Source organism: Leptonychotes weddellii, chromosome 1, assembly GCF_054177405.1.
Source record: "Leptonychotes weddellii isolate Sample4059 chromosome 1, ASM5417740v2, whole genome shotgun sequence".
NCBI classification, from domain to species: domain Eukaryota; kingdom Metazoa; phylum Chordata; class Mammalia; order Carnivora; family Phocidae; genus Leptonychotes; species Leptonychotes weddellii.
The window spans coordinates 84,241,912-84,265,602 of NC_138369.1; the positions used below are offsets into that span (position 1 = coordinate 84,241,912).

A 23,691-nucleotide genomic window follows, 5' to 3' on the forward strand; every position below is an offset into this window, starting at 1 on the left:
ACGCCTGGAGACGGTCTGCGAGGCCGTTCGGGGAGAGGGTGGTGAAGTCCCCTACTCGGTGAAGACGACTCGGGCAGACAGGAGTCGTTTCCGTGTTCTCCGGTCCCGCGCCGCCTCAGGCAAGGAGCGGAGGGGCCGTCGGGCCCGGTTGCCCACAGCATCTCCCCAGACTCCTCCTCCTGAGAAACCTGCGGGTCAGGGACGCCCACGTTGGGCTTGTTATTATAAATTTGCTTATGTAGCCCTCATGATTTTTAAAGTTGCCCTGTGTGGTTTCTGCTTCCTCTGACCAGGGGAGAGAGAGCCCCGAGCGTCCCCCAGTCGGGCGGGGAGGCGCGGGGCGAGGTGGGCGGGGCGAGGCGGGGCCGCGGCCCTGGGCGGGGCGTCCTCGCCGAAACCGGCTGCGCCGGGCGGCGGGCGGGAGGCAGTGGCGGCGGCGGCGCGGGCCGAGAGGCTCGCGGATTGGTTGCGGCGGGCGGAGACGTCAGGCTCCCGCGGCCCGACAGGCCGCCGGGCTCGCGCGGCGCAGTAGGCTCGAGTGCTCACCGCAGCGAGGAGGTGTCCTCTGCCGTCCCGCTTTCCGCCGCCGTCGCCGGGCTGTGCCGCTTGAGCCGGGACGCGCCTCCGCGCTCCTCGCCGCCTCCACCGCCGCGGCCGCCGCTCCCTTCGCCGTCTGCACACACACCATGACGAAGAAAGAGAAGAAGTCCTTCAACCAGAGCCTAGCCGAGTGGAAGCTCTTCATCTACAACCCGACCACCGGAGAGTTCCTGGGGCGCACCGCCAAGAGCTGGGGTGAGCGGGCGGCGGTTGGGCGCCGGGGCCGGCCGCGGTCCGAGGGGACCCGGGCGCGGTCGGGTGGGAAAGGAAAGGCGGGAGATGGCTCCCCGCGCGGGGGCCCTAAGAGCAGCCACAGCCTCCGCCGCCCACAGCGGTTTTCGTCCGGGGCCGTCAGACTCTCGTACGGGCGGCGCCGGAGGAGGGGCAGCGCGGCCCCATTCATTTCTAGCGTGGCGGGCGGGCCGCCGCTCGCTCCCGAGGCAGCCGGACCCGCAGGCAGCCCCCGCCGGGCCGCGCTAGTTCCTTCCTCCCGGCCGGGAGCGGAGCGCATGTGCTGCTCCGGCCTCCCGCCCCGAGCGGCGCCGGAGGCCGGGGACCCCTGCCCGGAGCCGAGCCCCGAGCGTGCAGGGGCCGAGCGCCCGGGCCTCCCTTTGTACGGAGCGCGCCGTCCGGGAGAGGCCCTGGCAGAGGCGGCCGGTGGCGCCCAGCGGTTCGGGGAAGCCAGACCCTGCCCCACGCCCGGGGAGAGGAAATTTCCACTCTCGCCGCTATCTTGTGACTCGTCCACGCTGCCACCCCGGTCGGGAAGAGTGCGAGTGAGTGTTAAGTGTGTGGGTTGCATGACTGTGTCGCGGTGAGTTAATCACACAAGTACTTGGTACACGAAAATGCACTTGAATTTGGACAGTGAAAAGACCACTAAAAAGGTTGGTTCCTGCTTAATTCCTTAATTACAGACGTTTTCTTCCTAGCAAATAGGCTTCTTTTGGGGGAAGTAAATCCCAGGTGGTACAATTTTTGTGCCTGCAAAGCGTGTGATGGTTGTGTATGTTAGTTTTTCTGTGTATGAGTTCTTTGTTTTAAAGAATATTTAAACTGTCCACCAATGTAGTACTGCTTGGGGGGGGGGGGTCCCTCTTTTTTTTTTTCTTCCGAAAAATTGTACTAATGTCTGAATAAGGACTAGTGCTTTTTTTTTTTTGCCTTTTGAAAAACATTTTGTTAGTGGGTCTTGACCTTTTTTTTCTGGGTGAGTATAAATTTCTAGAGTGGGAGAACTATTTGGGCACGACATTTTTAAGAGAAGCATGAAGAGAGTAAATTAGCTATGACTCAGAAAATAAACTGTTGCTACTGACTGAAATCGTCTCCTCCCGAATGGAAAGTCGGCTTAAAGTCCTATCACAAGCTGAAAGGGGCCTTGGAGGTTTTTTAGCCCAACCCCCAGTTTAGAGATGAGGAAAATGAGATCTAGAGAGGTTGTGATTTTGCTTTGTGTAAAATTACATATTCCACAGAGCCAAGAGAAGAACCCAGTCGTCCTTTAATCCTAGTCCAGCGGTTTTATTATTTTACAGTTGCCTTGCCTAACTAACACTCAAGATTTTTATTTAGATAGCTGTCTTTAGGGAACCCACTAATGTGAACAGGAAATAAATTTGCATCCGGAGTTAAATGGGGAAAAAATGGTGAAGTTATTATTGCTTCTAGAATGCGCTTTTTACTGAAGGAATTTTTTTTTTTTTTAAAGATTTTATTTATTTATTTGAGCCAGAGAGAATGAGAGAGAGAGAGAGAGCACATGAAAGGGGGGAGGGTCAGAGGGAGAAGCAGGCTCCCTGCCGAGCAGGGAGCCCGATGCGGGACTCGATCCTGGGACTCCAGGATCATGACCTGAGCCGAAGGCAGTTGCTTAACCAACTGAGCCACCCAGGCGCCCTGCTGAAGGAATTTTTGAGTGGTGGAGAGGGATTAATGTTTGTAGACTACCTTTCTCAGTGCCTTCTCATTTCTAGTAAAAATTACCTTCATTTTTTGTTAGAATGACGTTTCTTACTGCAGATAGTGCTTATCTAACCTTTGTATTTATATGATGTTGAGGTTGAGATTTTATTGGGTATATGCATTTAAGTAAATAATGTGCACAAATGATCAAAGTGTAGTTGTTATATAAGGGCGGCTACAGTACTATAAGTAAGGTTGGGATTTATTTTAGAAGGATTAAGGCAAGACCTTTTTTCAAAATTGAAAATAAATGTTAACTCTTATCAACGAATAGTATATTTCTGAGTTTATTGGAATAGCAGTAAACCAGTGCAAAATGTCATAAATTATCCGCAATCCTATTCCAACATAAGGGCATCTCTCCAAGGATATATGTGGGTGTGGTGTGGTGAAGTCCATACTCGGCTCTCCAGGCTGTGTGCCCTCAAGCGTGGGGAGTCTGCCTGGAGAAAGGGGTATCTTGTTTTAATTTTCAGAAAGGCACTGTATGGGCTAGCTGCCTGATCTCATCACTACAGAGATGTCCACTATTAATATTTCGGTATATATCTGGGCAGACTTAAAAGGATATAATGTTAATTTTTTTTAAACAAAAAGAAATCATACAATAAGTGTTGCTTTATAGTTTTTTTTTTTTTTTTTTTTTAACTTACTTTAGAGAGACAGAGCTGGGGGAGGCGCAGAGGGAGAGAATCAGGCAGACTCCCCTGATGAGCTTGGAGCCAGAACCTGGGGCTCGACCCCAAGACCCTCGAGATCTTGACCCAAGCCAAAACCAAGAGTTGGTGGCCCAACTGACTGAGCCACCCAGGCACCCGTGAGTGTTTGGGCACCTTCCCATTTTAATAAAGATCTTTGTCATCATTTTAATGGCTGACTAATGTTCTATTGTATGGTTCCATGTACTACCATGATTTTTTTTTTTTTTTTTAAAGATTTTATTTATTTATTTGAGAGAGAGAATGAGAGAGAGAGAGAGCATGAGAGGGGGGAGGGTCAGAGGGAGAAGCAGACTCCCTGCCGAGCAGGGAGCCCGATGCGGGACTCGATCCTGTGACTCCAGGATCATGACCTGAGCCGAAGGCAGTCGCTTAACCAACTGAGCCACCCAGGCGCCCGTACTACCATGATTTTTAAAAACAAACATGTTTATTCACATATATAGCTTATGTATGCATGGGAGATATCCAGGGAAATATGAGTAACTCCTGATTTTTTTTTTTTTTAACCAGTAATTTATTGTATGTACTGGTCTTCCTTCCCAGTCCCTTCAGCCTTAAGCGTGCAAATTTATTTCTTGAGATGTTTCTACTAGTGGAATTTTAAGGTCATGTATAATTTGTGTACCCTTTACATTTTGGAAATGTGTCAGTTTTTTTTTTAAGAAACTCATTTGCAGTTTTTTTCTAGTTGCTTTTGAATTTAAATGTGGGGGGGGTACCTTTTTTTTTTTTTTGACCTTGGTAAAATTGCTGTATCTGCTGGTGTGTAGAAAAAAGCCTTCTCTACACTAAGGATCATATAAGGATATATTAAAAGCATACATTTGGGGACGGGGCAGGGGCAGAGAGAGAGAGAATCTTTTTTTTTTTTTTAAAGATTTTATTTATTTGACAGAGAGAGATACAGCGAGAGAGGGAACACAAGCAGCGGGAGTGGGAGAGGGAGAAGCAGGCTTCCCGCGGAGCAGGGAGCCCGATGCGGGGCTCGATCCCAGGATCCTGGGATCATGACCTGAGCCGAAGGCAGACGCTTAACGACTGAGCCACCCAGGCACCCCGGAGAGAGAGAATCTTAAGCAGGCTCCATGCCCAGTGCAGAGTCTGGTGTGGGGCTCGATCCCACCACCCTGGTATCATGACTAGAGCCAAAAATCAACAGTTGGACATTTAACTGACAGCCACTCAGGCGCCCCTAAAAGCACACATTTAAAAAGTAGTTTTGCCATTTACACTTGGGATAAGGTGACAGTACTGCAGGTCACACCACATTGCCTTACTGGAAATGGCTACGTAAAAGATTTTTTTTTTTTTTAAGATTTTATTTTTTTAAGTAATCTCTATACCCAGCATGGGCCTCAAACCCATAACCCTGAGATCATGAGTTACATGCACTGAGCAAGCTGGGCATCCCTGTATAAAAGATTTTGAGTAGCTTCTTGAATGTTTGGCGGTTTCAAAATCATTACATATATAAAATCACCTCATTTGATTTTCACAACAACCTTCTAAAATAAAGCACACTAAGTAGGTGATCAAAGTGTACCTAGAGTTGGTTTCTTAGGCTGAACAGTAAGGATACATCAGGAGTAAGTAATTGCTGTGTTATGAAAACACAGGACAAAGAAAATTTAGCATCTTGTGACTTACACTGCAAATATTAAACCTAAATGCATTAAATACCATTAGAGTGAAAGATAGCTTAGAGATCCTCTACTGTTATTTAAACTGTAATGGACCATGTGTTGCAACTAACATTTTTAAGAATAATGAAATAGAATAGTAAAAATACCATTTTATTCTACCTAATAAGTTTATTCTAAGGAAACATGTTCCATGAAGCTTTTCTGTATTTTGTATATACAGATACCCTGATGTAAAATGTGTTTCTTATTGTGGCTCACGGTAAAAAACTTGAAAGCCACTAATATAGCCCTGTGCCCTCATTTCATAGGTGAGAAAATTGAACTCATAGGTCTGATTTGTCGAAGTTTACTCAGCAGTAGAATCCTTGGTCTTTAGACTACCTCCAAGGCCAGACCGTTTTTGTTTTTGTTTTTTTAACTGCTACAACTTGATGTCATTTAATGGAATCTGTTGTGGGCTTCTTCGGAGTTCATTATCTTAAGGCTATCTGTCAGTAGATGCTTTATATTCATATTAACTTAAAATGAGTTGCTAAAAAAAAAAAAAAAATTTGAGTTGCTGATCGCCAAGCATAGGCAGGATTCTGGACCAAAACTATTAACACCTACGTTTTGTTCATGTACCTTTTCTTTTATTATAGATCCATGAAGTGCCATTTTCTCAGTCACCTGCTCCCATTCTGGGTCATGCCTCAGTAAATGCTCAGCCTTGGAGATCAGACTCCATCCCATCTTGGGTGTTTGACTGTAGGGGAGAAGGCAAGTGTGTTTATTTTCCCAGTATCACATAGTTTTGTAAGATGTTGTTCTTTGTCCTGTGGAGTGTGACATATTAAAAAGAAACTTTGCAAAAATGTGCACTGTCGGGAAAGTAACAGGACTTGCCTTACCCTGTGTGCAGGCTGTAAATGAAGGTCAGTGGTGGGTGTGGCAGCGGCAGCAGCTGAGGCATACTGAGCCATCACCCAGCAGGAGACAGCACTTCCTGGACTGGTAGTGGAAGGGAGGGGACGGGGTAAGTGTGTGTGTTATGTTCTAGGTGTTGTAATTTCGGTACCGTGTGCTTTATTGTTGTTAAAGAGCAACCTTCCTCTACCCCCAAAGTAATTTGATTCTTTGAAAGTGACTTTCCAATTTATAGCTATAGAATTAAAGAAGTTTAAAAACCCTCCTGTCTTTAGTATCAATATTTCCGTGATTTGTCACGTTTGATTAAAGACCAGTCATTTAACACTGATTGTGTAATGGAAGGAGAAAAAAAAAACTAACTCTGAAAGATTTATTGCACTGATTTTGAAGTAAAATCATCTGTAATCTTTAGCCACTTAGAATAACCACTGTTAACATTTTAATAGTCTATTTCCTTTTTATAAATAGATTTTTTTAATGTATAAATAAAATTTTAAAATATACAGTTAGATACCTAGTTTTACCACTTAACATTTAAGGGGAATGGTTTTTATTCCTTTGCCACCTTAGAGGTTGATCTGTTGGGGGTAACCTTGGCCCTCTCCATCACTTCTGTGGGGACTGTCCACACATCCTGCTAGAATTTGTGCATTCTGGTGTCTTTAGTTATTATCTCTATGTTGAGACTCCCAAATCTGCATCTGTAGTTGGTATGGCTTTTTTATACTAATGTAACCAACTTCCTGACAGAGATCTTCAATTGGATGTTTCATAGGACTATGAAGTGCTTCACACACCTCTTTGTGTAAATCTCCATTGCCCTCAGGGGCTCCTTAGGGTGACACACACACTCTTTATAATCTCGCTGACTTATTTCTCTCTTGTCATCTCTCTACCATTCTCTGACCCTTCTGGGCCTGGCTTCTGAGTCTCTTTCCTTCACCTTGGCCTGGGTACCTCAGATGTCAGCTTTGGTAGCCTGATCTCTGGTAAACATCTTTGAACCCCTTTTGCCTTAAGACTGTCAAGTGCTCCTGTGTATCCCATAATAGTTTTTTTCTGTTATAGCATTTATGATTTTTTTGTAGTAGTAGGTTTTTGCCCGTTTACTAGAATATAAGTTTCTTATTCACTCATCTTTGATTCCCTAACACTGAACCTGTTGCTCAGCCCTTAGTAGGAAGGTAATAAGAATAGATTGAATGAATGAGCACTGTTATGAAATGTTTCTGTGTAATTAGTCTTTTTGCAACCTTTTTTTTTTTAAAGATTTTATTTATTTATTTGACAGACCACAAGCAGGGGGAGCGGCAGGCAGAGGGAGAGAGGGAGGGAGAAGCAGGCTCCCCGCTGAACAGAGAGCCCAGTGTGGGGCTCAATCCCAGGACCCTGGGATCATGACCCGAACTGAAGGTAGACACTGACTGACTGAGCCACCCAGGTGCCCCATTTTTGCAACATTTTTTAAAAATGTCTTTGATGGGGGCGCCTGGGTGGCTCAGTTGGTTAAGCGACTGCCTTCGGCTCAGGTCATGATCCTGGAATCCCGGGATCGAGTCCCGCATCGGGCTCCCTGCTCGGCAGGGAGTCTGCTTCTCCCTCTGACCCTCCTCCCTCTCATGCTCTCTGTCTCTCATTCTCTCTGTCTCAAATAAATAAATAAAATCTTTAAAAAAAAACAAAATGTCTTTGATGGAATTGGGGTATCATAGTATACAGTTCCCCAGTGTTTGGGCATTCTACACCCCCCCCCCCCTTTTAATAGCACTGTGAATTTTCATAGAAGTTAGTATTCAGACGAAGCTTCCACTTAACTTTCTCTTTGGAGATTCCGCTGAGTTTGTGACATGCCTGAGCCATGCATCTGATTAGGATAACAGAAACAGTTATCCAGATCTGCTTTCTGCTTTATTGCTCTATTCAGCTTCTTATACTGCTCTTATGAGACCTGCATGAAGGTTTGTTTTAAGTTCTCTCAAATTTAATGGGCATTTATTTAACAGTGTCATTCTCTGCCCTGCAGGGTGCTTTACTAATAATATTTCTGAAAAGAATTCTTTAACTTAGCAGCCTCCCACATATCTGTTTAAACTTTGTAACTGAGTTGTTTGTAGACTGGCTCTTATTTGTGACTTCTACTTAGTATTATGTTAATGCCTTGGTAAGGTATGACTTTGGGACTGACCCATATCCAGGACATAAGGTACTTTTCTTTGGCAGGTTCTGGCCTGTAAATAGTGGCCCTTTATGTACCCTTACCACCACCACTCCCTGCCCAATACCTCTGTAATCATTTCTTTTCTGATTCTTTTCTGTTTTTCTTTGTCTTGTTTCCTAAATGTGTATTTCCCAGCTGCTATCTTTGGCCTTGTTTTCTCCTCCTCTTCTTCCCTGGCAATCTCATAAAACAATTGCAAAGATCACTCACACATTTTACTTCTTGGTTAACACCTCTCTGATTTAGATGCTTCCTGCATATCTCATAAACCTGAGAGGAAGAGGCTTAGATGTCTTGAGTAGCTCTGTTACTAAACTGCCTTATATATCGCCTGGCAAACAGCTTTTTTCCCCCTTCTTCTACTGAAGTTCTGAGTTGCTCCTATAATTGCAATTTTTGTAAACAGGGGTCACTATCTTTTCTGTCATTTGGGCTCTAAACCTGGCCAGATCATGTCCGTCCTACTTCTGTAACATTCTTAAATCTGTGACCCACACCCTCATTGTCACTACTACAGTTAATCAGGAATTAATTTTTTTCTGCCCTATTCCTGCTCTACCCCCCACCATATCTTATGAAAACCCACATTCAGAGGGAGCTCAGGGTGCTCACTTTTCATAGCTTCATGATACTAACCATCTGTTTCAAATTTCATAGTTCTTAATACTCCCGTCAGCCCTGGCCCCCCTGTATCAGGGTCTGATAGTGCCTTTTCTTATAAATTCTCTGATTAAAAACTTAAAGCACCAGATGAAGAGCTTTTGTGACTTTTCCATAGTTGTTCCAAGTTCAGATAGACGACTGGCTTTCCAGTTTTTACCTGCTGCTTAAAAAAAAGTTGTAGTGTTACTGACTTTGGGGAAGGTGAGCTTTTAACTCCTGAGGCATCCCCAGAAAGATCCAAGGAGTCAATTGGAATCATTGTGACCTAAACCAGTGTAACTTCACTGCTATCAGGTTATTTTTTTTTTTTTATAAAGATTTTATTTATTTATTCATGAGAGACAGAGACAGAGAGAGAGGCAGAGGGAGAAGCAGGCTCCCAAGGAGCAGGGAGCCCGATGCGGGACTCGATCCAGGGACTCCAGGATCATGACCTGAGCCGAAGGCAGACGCTTAACCATCTGAGCCACCCAGGCGCCCTATCAGGTTATTTTTAAGGCTACAGCTTTGATTGTGCTACTTCCCATACCTCACAATTGTGTTTGGATCCCCACTGCTTTCAGAAGGTTTAAATAATTTCCAAACAGCCTGGAAGTCTAGGCTTATTACGTATTGGCTTAAAACTAAGTTTCCAGGCTTATAACCTGTCGTTTCCCACCTTATTCTCATATACCACATGTCATAGCCAAAATGGGTATATATGGAATGCTCTGCTCATTCCCTCCCCCATACCCTTCCTCTCTGCATCAAGAATTCTTCCCTACTTCAGAGACCTAGCTTTGAGTGTCAGCTGTCATAAGTGTTCTCTGATATGCCCAGGTGAAAATAATACATTTATTTCCTATAACACCTAAAACTTTGTATCCTAGATTATGGTTGTTTATATACATTGCTCCTACTAACTAGATGTTCTCACAAATCAGGATTTACATTTGCATATGCCTGTAGCATCTAACACATAGTAAGAACACTTTTTTTGGGGGGGGTGCACAAATTGTCATTTAATCAGTTTCAGCTTGTGATTCACCTATTCCTTGGGCTAAAGGTGAGAGTATTGTGGGTTAGTTAGTATAGCTCCACACAGAAAGTCTTACTGGTGGAGGTACTTGTATGTAAAGGCATAATTCCCCTTATCTTACCATGATTCTGCCCCACTAAACTAATTCATTTTGAAGTTTCCAGATAGGGCACCACAGCAAAAGTGAGCCTGTGGGCGTGTGTGTGTGTATAATTTTTTTTACTTCATGAATCGTAGAAGTATACTAATATCCTGAGATGACCAGACAAGGACTCGCTCAGAATATAGACCTAATTTCTAGTTCCACACATCAGCTAAGCTTAGATAACTCATTTAAAATCTCTTGGTTTTAGTTTCTTCTGTAGGAGAAAAGTTGCAGAAGATAGTTTCTAAATGTCACTTTGAAATGAAAAAAAAAAGTATATAAATCAAGCTTTTTCTTTAAGGGACCAGATAATACTTTAGGCTTTGCCAGCCATCTGGTGTCTGTTGCAACTACTCAACTCAGCTGTTGTAGCTTGAAAGTGGCAATAGACAGTTAGTAAACTAATGGACCTAGCTATGTTTCAGTATTTACAAAAACACAGGCAGCTACTGTGCTTTGCTGACCTCTTTAGAAGTTAGTGTCAGTGTAGGCTGACTCAAGAAATCTGAACTGGTCTTAAATGAGATGTAGACTCTTGGCTTTGTTCTTTTCAAATAATGAAAATAACACTGTTGTTTGAATTTTTACAGTACAGATGTGTGAATAAACAGTAAGTCCATTGTCCTCTTCAGCTTTCCTGGGTAATCACTGTTAACAGTAATGATTTTTAAAATGTAATTCATGGTATATCCACGTTGGAGAAAGGTCTGGCAGTTTTTTATAAAAGTAAATATACACCTACCCCATGACCCAGCAGTTCTACACCCAAGAGAAATGAAAACATACATTCACAAAAATACTTGTACAAGAATAGTCTTAGTAGCTCCAACTGGAAACAGCCCAGGTGTCCATCAGCAGGAGAATAGGTAAACAAACTGGTATGTCCAAACAGCAGAATACTATTCAACAGTAAAAAGGAACGAACAATGAATATACAGAATATGGATGAATTTACAAATTAGGCTGAGCAGGAAAGAAGCTTTACCTAAGAGAATACATACAATATGATTTCATTTATATGAATTCTAAAGCAAACAACACTTATCAGTGCTGGAAAAAAGCCCAGAATGGTATTTGCCTCTAAGGTGGTGGTTATGGGGATTGGGAAGGGGCACCAGAGAACTTGGTAGGGTGGTGTAATGTTATGTTGCTTGCTGGGTGCTTAGGTCATATAGAATGCACTTACCAAAACCCTTTTTTAAGTTTTTAAATTTTAGTTAACATACTGTGTAATATCTCAGGTGTACAATACAGTGATTCAACACTTCCCTACAACACCAGTGCTCATCACAAGTGCACTCTTCAATCCCCATCACCTGTTTTGCTCATCATCCCCTCCACCCGCTTCCCTGCTGGTAACCATCAGTTTGTTCCCTGTAGTAAGTTTGATATGTCTTTCACTTTATTCCCTATGCTCCTTTGTTTTGTTTCTTAAATTCCACATATGTGTGAGATCATATGGTATGTTGTCTTTGACTGACTTAATTTGCTTAGCATAATACTCTAGCTCCATCCATGTCATTGCAAATAGCAAGATTTCTTTTTTATGCTGAGTAATATGCCAGTGTGTGTGTGTATGTGTGTGTCTGTGTATGCATGCACATACCACATCTTTTTTTTTCCAAAGATTTTATTTATTTATTTGACAGAGAGAGAGACAGTGAGAGAGGGAACACAAGCAGGGGGAGTGGGAGAGGGAGAAGCAGGCTTCCTGCTGAGCAGAGAGCCCGATGCAGGGCTGGATCCCAGGACCCTGGGATCATGACCTGTGCCGAAGGCAGTCGCTTAACCAACTGAGCCATCCAGGAGCCCCCATACCACATCTTCTTTATCCATTCAGCAATTGATGGACACTTGGGCTGTTTCCATGATTTGGCTATTGTGGATACACATCAGATTGCATGTATCCCTTTGAATTAGTATTTTTGTATTCTTTGGGTAAATACCTAGTAGTGTGATTGCTGGATTATAGGGTAGTTCTGTTTTGTTTTGTTTTTTTTTAAGATTTTATTTGTAAGTAATCTCTATGCCCAGCAATGTGGAGCTCGAACTCACAACTCTGAGATCAGGAGTCACATGCTCCATAGAGACTGAGCCAGCCAGGGGCCCTGGTAGTTCTGTTTTTATTTTTTTGAGGAACCTCCATACTGTTTTCCAGAGTGACTGCACCAGTTTGCAGTCCCACCAACAGTATGAGGGTTCTCCTTTCTCCACATCCTCACCAACACCTCTTGTTTTTTGTTTTATTTTAGCCATTCTGACAGGTGTGAGGTGATATTTCATTGTAGTTTTGATTTGTATTTCCCTGATAAGTGACGTTGAGTGTCTTTTCATGTGTCTGTTGGCCATGTCTGTGTCATCAATGGAAAAAATGTCTATTCATGTCTTTTGCCCATTTTTTTAATTGGATTATTCATTTTTTGGGGGTGTGATTGTCAAAACCCATCTGGCACATTAGAGGTTTGTGTATTTCATTGAATGTCATTGTTTTTTCCTGATTTCTTTTAGTTAATATGCATGATGAAGTGTTTAGGGGTGAAGTATACATACTGACATCTGGAACTTGAAATGCATTTAAAAAAATGGTGAATAGATACAAGATATAGTAGAATGTTAACTGTAGAATCTAGGTGTGTTTATGGATGTTCATTGACGTTTGACCTTTCTGTGTATATATAACATTGCCAACTGAATATTAGAGAAAAAGAATACATTTTTAAAAAAATATTTATTCATTTGAGAGGAAGTGCGGGAGTTGGGGAGGAGCAGAGGGATTAGGGACAAGCAAACTCCATGTTGAGCAAAGAGCCAGTCTCAGGCACTCGATCTCACAACCTGAGATCATGACCTGAGCCGAAATCAAGAGTCAGATGCTCACCCCACTGAGCCACCCAAGTGTCCCGAGAATACATGAATACATTTGTTTCTCTTGATTGTCTTTCACCAATTGTGGAGTCTTTCCTATAGAAAATGATTGTTTATCAGTTTTCTTACCAGTCCTTTTTCAGTGCATTTATATATATGTATATGTCTATTCTTAGGTGTGTGTGGGAGTATATATGGAATATGTAGGAATAAGTAATTTTCCACTTTTACATGAGTAATAGGAAGAATGTATGTTCTAAAACTTGCTTTGCCCCCATTAATGTGTCCTGTGTTTCCATGTCAGTGTGTATTTATCTCATTCCTTTGAATCATTACATAATCCATAGTGTAGAGCTATATATCCAAGAGATACATATATATTTTGTTGTTATGGGGCGCCTGGGTGGCTCAGTTGGTTAAGCGACTGCCTTTGGCTCAGGTCATGATCCTGGAGTCCCTGGATCGAGTCCCGCATCGGGCTTCCTGCTCGGCAGGGAGTCTGCTTCTCCCTTTGACCCCTTTGACCCTCCCCTCTCTCATGTGTTCTCTCTCATTCTCTCTCTCTCAAATAAATAAATAAAATCTTTAAAAAAAAATTTTTTTGTTATGAATATTCAGATTGTTTCTAATTTTTCTCTTAAAAGTTGATGCTGTGTGTATGTGCCACTATTTATCTAGGGTAGGTAACTGAGAAATGGAATTACCTCTTTACAGGATATGTTTATTTTTATATTAATAGACTGTTCTCCTTTATATAATAGACCGAACCAATTTATTCTCCCACCAGCAGTGGATAAAAGTACTGGTTTCCCTTCGACTTTCTGAGCATTGGATATTATCACCCTTTAAAATTTTTTGCCAGTTTGATGGGATTCTGATACCTGGGTGGTTTAATTTGCAATATCTCTGGTAACTGCTACTGAGCATATTTTTGTTAGCTCAGTTTCTGTTTTTTTGTTGTTTTTTACGGTCATTCTCTTTGCTCTCTTTTGTCTCTTAATTCTTTTATTTAAAAATATTTGTTTTAAATTATCATCACAAATTTAACAATCTTTTAATGGGCTGTTCCTAATCACTTAACCCAAAATATATTGAATAATCCATTATTTCCTCACTGATTTGAAATGCCAACTTTCTTACCTGTAAAACTTCATCTTATGGATCTTGGATTTTGTTATCTATATATCTGTTCTTGTGTCATTCTCACAATATTCACACATGTAAGCTCTATGTGAGCGTTTGTAAAATAAAATAAATGTGTGAAATTGGATACTGTCTGTCCAGTTTTGGTATCATATATGCTGGCCTTATAAAAACCATTTAGGTAACTTACAGAGCATACTAAAAGGATAGTTTATAGAAAAAGTCTATTCCTGGGCGCCTGGGTGGCTCAGTCATTAAGCGTCTGCCTTCGGCTCAGGTCATGATCCCAGGGTCCTGGGATCGAGCCCCGCATTGGGCTCCCTGCTCCGTGGGAAGCCTGCTTCTCCCTCTCCCACTCCCCCTGCTTGTGTTCCTGCTCTCACTATGTCTCTATCTGTCAAATAAATAAATAAAATCTTAAAAAAAAAAAAAAAAAAGAATGATTTAAAAAAAAAGAAAGAAAAAGTCTATTCCTTGAAAACTGGGAGAACCAACTAAAGCCATTTGGACATGGTATGTGTTTTAGGGGCAGAGCTCTGTTTATTTTTTGTAAAAACTTGTGATTTGGAAATGTTTATTTTCCTAAAATCATATATTCATCTATTCTCAGGTTTGCTAATTGAAACTGGTTTTATTGATCAAATTAAATATTTTTGCATTTGTTGCTATTTCATCTTAAATCTCCCACTTTCCTTGAATTTATTTTAGTCTTGAATTAAAAACCTGGCTCCTTTTTGTTAATCTTACCTGCTTTTTAGTGAATGAATCTAAGGATTTTCCTTTGCTTCTGCTCTGACTACATTATTGTTTTGAGTTTTGAATATTTCAGGTTTCGTTGTCTTTTTAATCCAAGGATTAGAAGTCTATTTTCTAAATTTTTGTTTTAATTTGTAATATATTTACTTTGGTTTTAGAGAATGTAGCCTTGATTTTTTTTTAATTTTTTAAAAGTTTTTAACTTTTGTTTTTGTATTTTTTTAACTTAAGTCATGGTCCCTTCAGGGACAGTGTTCCAAGTTTGTAAAGAGTGTATTTCCTGGTGACTACAGAAGTTCTACATGTATTAGGTAACTGTTAGTTGTGTTGGTTTTTTTTTCCTGATTTTTTTTTTTTTAAGATTTTATTTATTTATTTGAGAGAGAGTGAGACAGAGAGAATGAGAGAGAGAGAGAACTCGAGCGAGCATGAGTGGGCAGAGGGAGAGGGAGAAGCAGGCTTCCCGCTGAGCAGGGAGCCCGATGCGGGGCTCGATCCCAGGACCCTGGGATCATGACCTGAGCCGAAGGCAGACGCTTAACGACTGAGCCACCCAGGCGCCCCTAGGTAACTGTTAGTTGTGTTTTTAAAATACTGCCCGGGGTGCCTGGGTGGCTCAGTCAGTTAAGCGTCTGCTCAGGTCATGATCTCAGGGTCCTGGGATTGAGGGCCCCCCCCTCGTGTGTGCGTGTGCTCTCTCTCCCTCAGATAAATAAATCTTAAAAAAAAAAAATACTTTTTGTTATTATTTACTTCATCTATGGATTTTTGGGAGAGGTATGTTAAAATCTCTATATGTGATTGTGGTAATTTTGTAATTTTGTTTTTGCTTTACATATTTTAAGCCATTTAGCATCACAAGGTTCATGGCTATTATGCTGTATCTTCTTGATGTAATTTTATTAATATGAAACATGTTTGTTCTCTTAATGCTTTTTGGCTTTGAATTCTAGTTTGCTTAGAGTAATGATGTCACATCTAGATTTCTTTTTGTTAGCCAAGACCCACTTTGTTTTCTACCATCATGTGTTATAATTTTAGGTTTTCTTCTATAAATAGCATTCAGTGGATTTTTTTAACCCACCTTGAGAATGTCTTTTATTTGACTACTATGAAATTATTCTTGTCATATCATTTTTGGGATTTTAATTTGTTATTAAATTTAAACAAATTAAAATTTTTAACTTTATGTAAAATATAAACTAATATAGTGACAAAAGGAGATCATTGGCTGCCTGGTGAATGATGTGTGGATTGCAAAGGGACACAAGGACTCTGGGAAGTGATAGAAATATTCTGTATCTGTAGTGTAGTGGTGGTTTCACAGATGATGCAACTGTCAAAGACTCCCTGGGATTGTGCAGTTGAAATTAGTAAGTTGTTATGTGTAAATTATTCCTCAGACTGATAAGGAAAAGAAATTAAAATCAACACTTTGATGTTGCCAGTAAGTCTTACTGGTTTCTTTGCTTACCATTGCTTTATATATTTTTCCTGTCTCTTTTTAAAGAAAACTTTAAAAAATGGCAATATACAATTATATTAACTTGTTTTGGAATTTGGTCTATGATTGTCTTTTTTTGAAATCAGATATAAGTTCTTCAAAAAAGAAGAATTAAGACAGTGTAGCTAAAACTCAAATCCTCCTTGACCACATCGTCAGTTCCAATCTTGATCCCTTCTTCCCTTATGCAGAGGTAACCACCATTTATAAATTTGATTTGTAAGTCTCTAGTCCATTAACAAACACTCTTTTATGTATATCTATAGAAATGTGACTCTTTTGAGTGTTTTAAATTTAACTATGTGGTATATATCATTCTGAGGTAACTTTTTTCCACTTGGGGTTTTTGAAATCTGTTTCATTCCTTTTTTAACTACTGTTTATAGTTTTCCATTATGTATTATGTTTTATTTCTTTGCTTTGAGGACACTTACATTGTTAACAATTTTTTGCTATTGCTCTTCAGTTTTTTTATATTGCATAACCAATTCTTTCAGTTAGGATTTGAGGTTAGTAAGTTTTCTGAGTCTTTGTATGTCTGGAGATGTCCTTTTGTTTATTTAATTGACTGATCTTTATTTATTTTTTAAAAGATTTTATTTATTTGGCAGAGAGAGACACAGCGAGAGAGGGAACACAAGCAGGGGGAGTGGGAGAGGGAGAAGCAGGCTTCCCACGGAGCAGGGAGCCCAATGCGGGGCTCGATCCCAGGACCCTGGGATCATGACCTGAGCTGAAGGCAGACGCTTAACGACTGAGCCACCCAGGCGCCCCTAATTGACTGATCTTTTAGTTTACGATAATTTTTCCTCAGTTTGGAATAGATTTCATTTTTCGCCAGTGAAATATGTCAGTTATAGTTCTCTGCCATAGGTAGAGCCTGTTTTATCTTTTTAGAAGCATTAAGAATTTTCTCTTTATGTTTGGTGTTCTGAAACTTCACCTGTGTCTGGGTATTGGATGTTTTCCAGTATTTTTCAGTCTTTTCCAATCTAGACACAAAATTTGTTACTTCTTTGAACATTCTTTCCCTTCTTCCCTTTTCTGATGGAATTTCTTTTAGATTTGTTGTTGATATTCTGGTTCTGTCCCCCATGTCTCAATAATTTCCATATATTCCCTCCCTCTTTTTGCCCAGTGTTATAAAAAATCTTGATTTGAGCTTTTAGCTCACTGAATTTTTCTTTAGCTGGCCAATTCATTAGGTTAGCCTTTCTCCTAAGTATTTGTTTTTTTAAACCACTTTATTAACGTGTAAGCTGCACATATTTAAAGTGCACAACTTGAGTTTTGACATACACTCACATATATGCATATATACATATTATACTCGTGAAGCTATCACTAATCAAAATAACGAACATAATCATTACTCCCCAAATTTCCTCTTGCCCCTTTGTAATCAGTCCTCTCTCCCTAACTTCCCCAGTCTCCAAGCAAAAATAAACCTGCTTTTTGACACTTCAGTTTGTATTTTCTAAAATTTTAAATACATGGAATGTACTGTGTACTTTTTTGGGGTGGGCGAGGAGGGGCTGACTTCTTTCATTTAGTATAATTATTTTTGAGAAATAGTTCATGAATAGTATCCCACTGTATGGCTATACCAGAATTTACTTATTAATTCATCTGTTGATGTGCATATCAATTGTTTATACTTTTTAGTAATTAGAAATAAAGCTCCTATGAATAACCATACACCTTACCCTCTGTGAACAAGTGCTTTTATTTTTCTTGGTTAAATATCTAGGAATGGATTAGCTGGATCCTATTGTAGGTGTATGTTGCTAACTTTTCAAAAAATTGTCAAACTGGTTTTTTTTCTTCTTTTTAAAGATTTTATTTATTTATTTGACAGAGACACAGCAAGAGAGGGAACACAAGCAGGGGGAGTGGGAGAGGGAGAAGCAGGCTTCCCGCAGAGCAGGGAGCCCGATGCGGGGCTCCATCCCAAAATCCTGGGATCATGACCTGAGCCGAAGGCAGCTTAATGACTGAGCCACCCAGGAGCCCCCAAACTGATTTCTAAAATAGGGCTTTCTCTCTTTGTTGTTGTTGTTGTTGTTGTTTTTTATTCCCACCAGCAGTGTATAAGAGTTCATTTGTTCCACTGCTGGGCCATCACTTGTATTGTCAGTCCCTAGGTTTTCTAGCATTTTGGTGAGCCTGTGGTGGCAGCTAATTGTGGTTTTGATTTGCCCTTCCCAGATAACTAGTGATTGAGCACCTTTTCATGAGCTTATTATTTGCAATCCTTAAATCTTTGATGAAGTTTTTGTTGTGGGCGCCGGGTGGCTCAGTCGTTAAGCGTCTGAGCCTTCAGCTCCGGTCATGATCCCAGGGTCCCAGAATCGAGCCCCACATCAGGCTTCCTGCCCCGCGGGAGGCCTGCTTCTCCCTCTCCCACTCCCGCTGCTTGTGTTCCCTCTCTCGCTGTATCTCTCTCTGTCAAATAAATAAAATCTTTAAAAAAAAAAATTTGTTTTGTTGTAAGAGTTCTTTACATATTCTAAAGGCAGGTAAGTCCTTTGTTGGTTACATGTTTTGTAAATATTTTCTCCCGGTCTTTGGTTTGCTTTTTTATTTTCTTAGGTGTCTGGATTTTTCTTTAGAATTTAACTCTTCTCCAGTTCAGCTTATCTAATGAGTTTTTTATTTTAATAATCAGGATATGAAATCTGATTTTTTAAAAACTATCCTTTCACCTTCTCCTCTGTATTTTAAATATATTTATACTTTTTTCCTTCTTGCTCTATTTGCACCCACTTCTTCTGGGTATTAGTCACTGTCTTTGTTGAGCTTGATACTTTATCAGATTAGTTTTTTCTCAAATATTTGGTGATTATTGGTTCTCTGCTCCTCCTCTTTGTTTCCGGTTATAGGAATCTGGGATGTAGGTAGCATATGCCAGCCAAAAGCTAGTCTAGGTATGGGGACTCTCTACTCCTTTAGGTTTTCACCAACCTACCCAGGGCATTGCCAAGTTTTTTAGCCCAAGCATCCACTCCCTGCTCCCACTTCAAAGTAGATGTTGTTGCTATTGTTAGTAGTTGCTTGACACCAGGGGCAAGTGTATATTGGGGGGTAGGAGCAAAGTTACACTCAATGTGGCTGATCCTCTAGTCGTCTGGTCTTTGACTCAGAGCTCCCTCCTCTTCTCCTTCCTTGGTGGGCCAACTCACTTATTTCTGGGAAGCCTTCTCTGATGAAATCCCTTTCCTTCCTCTCCCTGCTAGAGACGCCTCATTCTTTCTTTGTCTTTTTTTTTTTTTTTTTTACCCTAGCATTTGATGTCTGTAATTCATTGTTTACACGTCTGTCACTTGTGATAACTAAACTCTTGGAGAGAAGGAACAGATCTTACTCTGTAAATTTCTATCACCTGGAGCAACATAGAATCCTTGAATGATATTTTTCAGACAGTGGGAGTTTAGATTATAAAAGGTAACAACTTGGGGCACCTGGCCGGCTCAGTCAGAGCATTCAACTCTTGATCTCAGGGTTGTAAGTTCGAGCCCCACATTGAGTGTAGCGATTATTTAAAATTAAAATCTTAAAAAACATTAAAAAAAAAAAAGATAACAACTTGAGGCTGCCAAGGGAGAGCAGGCCAGGTAAAGGTACCACATGGAGAGGTACTGATCTGAATGTCTCTTACTAGTAGGCTAATCTTAGGCAGGTTATTTAGTCTTGTTTAATTATTTTAATAAACGTATAAGATACAAATGCATGTGTATATGTACATATTTTTATTATAAAAATAGTACATGCTGATTAGTTTTAGAAAACTTTAATAAAAAAAGATTTTATTTGAGAGAGAGAGGGAGGGAGAGAGAGAAAACACAAGCAGGGAGGAGGGGCAGAGGGAAAGGGAGCCAACCCCCTGCTGAACAGGGAGCCGGATGCGGGGCTCAATCCCAGGACTCTGGGATTATGACCTGAGCCGAAGGCAGACGCTTAACTGACTGAGCCACCCAGACACCCGGAAAACTCACCCTTTCAGTGGGGATTTTTTTTTTTTTTTTTTTTTTAAGCCAAGCCAGGGGCGCCGGAACAAATCATTTTTTAAATAGGTGGTACTGGGACAACCGGTATCTACATGCAAAACAATGAAGTTGGACCCTTTCCTCATGCCATATATAAAAATGAACTCGGGGTGCCTGGGTGGCTCAGTCCATTAAGCGTCTGACTCCTGATTTCATCTCAGGTCATGATCTCACGGTTTTGGGATCAAGCCCCATGTCAGGCTCCATGCTCAGGATGGAGTCTGCTTGAGATTCTCTCTCTCTCTCCTGCTGCCCCCCCATCCCCGCTCACATGCAGTTCTCTCAAAATAAATAAAATATTTTTAAAAAATGAACTTGGGGCACCTAGGTGGCTCAGTCAGGTCTTGATCTCAGGGTCATGAGTTCAAACACCATGTAATTAATTAATATTTTAAAAATAAATTTAAATTTTTTTTATAAAATTGAACTCAAAATAGATCAAAGACCCAAACATTAGAGCTAAAACTATAAAATTCTCAGAAGAAAACAGATGCACATCTTCATGATTTTGGGTTAGGCAATGGTGTTTAAGTATGACACCAACAACACAAACAACCAAAGAAAAAAATAGATAAGTTGGACTAGTCAAGGTTAAGAACTTTCTGCCTTAAAGGAACCCTATCATGAAAGCAAAAAGATCCCACGGAATTGGAGTAAACAATTACATGTCTGAATAGAAGCTTGTATCTTTAATATATTTTAAGAAAACCTCTTAGAACTTAGATAAAAAGACAACTTAATTTAAAAATGGATCCAGGATCTTAACAGACAGTTCTCCAAAGAAGATACAAATGGCCCATAAGCTCATGAAAAGATGCTCAACATCATTAGCCATTAGGGAAATGCAAATTAAAGCCACATTGAGATACTACTTCACACCCACTAGGATGGCTGTATAAAAAGACAAAAACTGGGGCGCCTGGGTGGCTCAGTTGGTTAAGCGACTGCCTTCGGCTCAGGTCATGGTCCTGGAGTCCCGGGATTGAGTCCCACATCGGGCTCCCTGCTCAGCAGGGAGTCTCCTTCTCCCTCTGACCCACTCCCCTCTCATGCTCTCTGTCTCTCATTCTCTCTCTTGCAAAAAAAAAAAAAAAAAAAAGACAAAAACTGTTGATGAGAATATGGAGAAATTGGAACCCTGCTGGTGAGAATGTAGAATGGTACAGCTGCCTTGGAAAACAGTCTGGTACTTATTCTAAGTTACTATAAGACCTAGCAATTCCCCTCATAGGTGAAGGGAATGTGAATTATACCTCAATAAAAAGTAAACTTTAAAAATACAAATATATCAAAAAATTAAAAAATACAAATATACAAAGGATTTTAAACCTGTACTTGTCCATAGGATTTTTTTTTTTTTTTAATTAGACCTCTCTTTAAAAAACTGTGAACAGAATGCTAATTTATTTACCAAGGGGATGCAGTTTCTAGTCATTAGAGTTCTGAGGAGGGGCACAGTCCTTTAGTATCTAGGTACCATCAAGTAACTAGGAAGTTCGCAGAAGTTAGGGAATTAGATCACAGGGTCTTAAAGTGTGTTGAGTGGATATGTATGTTCAGGCCTCGATGAAGCTTAGTAACTCCCCATGTGTCCAGATTATGTGTCCTGGCATTATATAATAAAGAATTTGTATGGTCTTTGTCCCAGGTGCCTGGCACAGAGGTTCTAAAAACCATTGGAATTTCCTGATGGGAGTATCTATATTATGCTAATGGAGTGACTCATGGTAGGCCCTTCAATAGCTTCTCTGGGGTCTGGTCCTTAGAAAGACCAGTCGTGTGATTAAAGGGCTGGGACTTTGAGCTAGCCTGAACTTTAGGGAGGGAAGAGGAGGGGGCTGGAGACTGGGTTTAATCACATGGCCAGTGATTTAATCATACCCTCGTAATGAAACCCCAGTAAAAACTCTAGACACTGAAACTTAATGGAGCTTCCAGGTTGGGGAACACATTAATGTGCTGGGAGGGTGATGTTCCCTCATTCTGCGAGGATAGGGCATAAAAAACTGCATTCCCTCCCAGACTCCACCCTGTATGTGTGTGTATCGTTTATAACAAAACTGTAATCTTAAGTGTAGCCCTGAGTTCTGAGTCATTCATTTTAGCAAATTCTCAAACCTGAAGGAGTATTGGGGGCCTCCCAGATTGGTAGCCAGTTGGTTTAGAAGTTCAGGTGGCATCGGAAGTGAGGGCATTCTTGTGGAGGGCCATGCCCTGAGCTAGTGGAGTCTGAGCTACTCTGGGCGGTTAGTGCCAGAACCGGATTGATTGTCGGACACTCAGTTGGGGTTTAAACAAAGTGGCTGATCAGGACCCATATTTCCTTCCCTGAATGACCTGGAGTAAACCTTGGCCAGATTTTTTGCTGCTTAGTTTCTTTTATAGACTCCACATTAACAAACCTCATTCGTGAAAATGTTTTTTGAGAGTAAAGTGTAATTGATTAGGTTAAGATTTAAACCTTAAATTTAGCCTTAAAGCCTAGTTGCAGTATCATTACAAAAATGGTTCTAGTTTTGTTGTTGGCCTTTTTTCACCCTCGAAGTTTGTTTTTATGTTGTCAAATTTCTTGACTTTTAGTTTCCTTTCTATAATGTGAATATTTAGATATTACTCTTACCCCTTTTTTTCAGATGGGAGTAGATACTTCTCCAAGGTCACAGCAAGAAAGTAAAGTGGTCAGGCCAGGATCTCAGTCTACGTCTGACTCCAGCATAGCCTATGCATGTACCCACCCTGTTCCATGGCCTCCTGCTGAATCTGTCCTACCATCCTTTTCCTCAACAAAAATAAAATGAGAGAGAAGAAAGGGATTTAAAAGTTGGGGCTTCTCAAGGAACAGAAATGAAGAGCAGAGAGTCAGTTCCTATGTTAGAGAACTGTAGAAGTTTTTAGCCATTTGATAGTTGTTCTATTTGCCCTTAGATCTTAACGAGTGTAAATCCAGAAGTAGCATTTATTGTGCTTCTATATATACTATTAGAATAATGATAATATAAAAACACCAAGGGCACCTGGGTGGCTCAGTCGGTGAAGCGTCTGCCTTCGGCTCAGGTCATGATCGCAGGGTCCTGGGATTGAGCCCCACATGGGGCTCTCTGCTCATCAGGGAGCCTGTTTCTCCCTCTCCCTGTCTACTGCTCTGCCTACTTGTGCTCTCTCGCTTTCTGTCAAATAAATAAATAAAATTCTTTTAAAAAATTTAAAGAATAAAAACACCAATTATGACTTTAATTAAGCCTTTTGGTATTTCATATTTATTGTGAATAAACATCTTTGGTTATAATTCTGCTGACCTCATACTATTTAAAATGCTGATGTTTCTTCAGAGTTTAGTGCATGTTAGTTTCTTTAGTTGGTTAATGACTTAAGGAAATTTTTTTTTTTTTTTAAAAGATTTTATTTGTCAGAGAGAACACAAGCGGGGGAGCGGCAGGCAGAGCTAGAAGCGGACGCAACACTTGATCCCAGGACCCTGGGATCATGACCTGAGC

At 40.9% G+C, this 23,691-nt stretch overlaps 1 protein-coding gene across 1 annotated transcript in view; it reads left to right on the top strand.

Annotated features, from left to right (window-relative positions):
• Positions 1-426: 426 nt before the first annotated feature.
• Positions 427-23,691, top strand: part of ATP1B3 (ATPase Na+/K+ transporting subunit beta 3) — a 46,166-nt gene continuing 22,901 nt past the window's right edge. Inside the window, exon 1 of the mRNA XM_006737463.2 lies at positions 427-795. Within this exon, the coding sequence (XP_006737526.1) occupies positions 687-795 (109 nt within the window). The 5' untranslated portion in view covers positions 427-686. The remainder of the gene's footprint in view (positions 796-23,691) is intronic.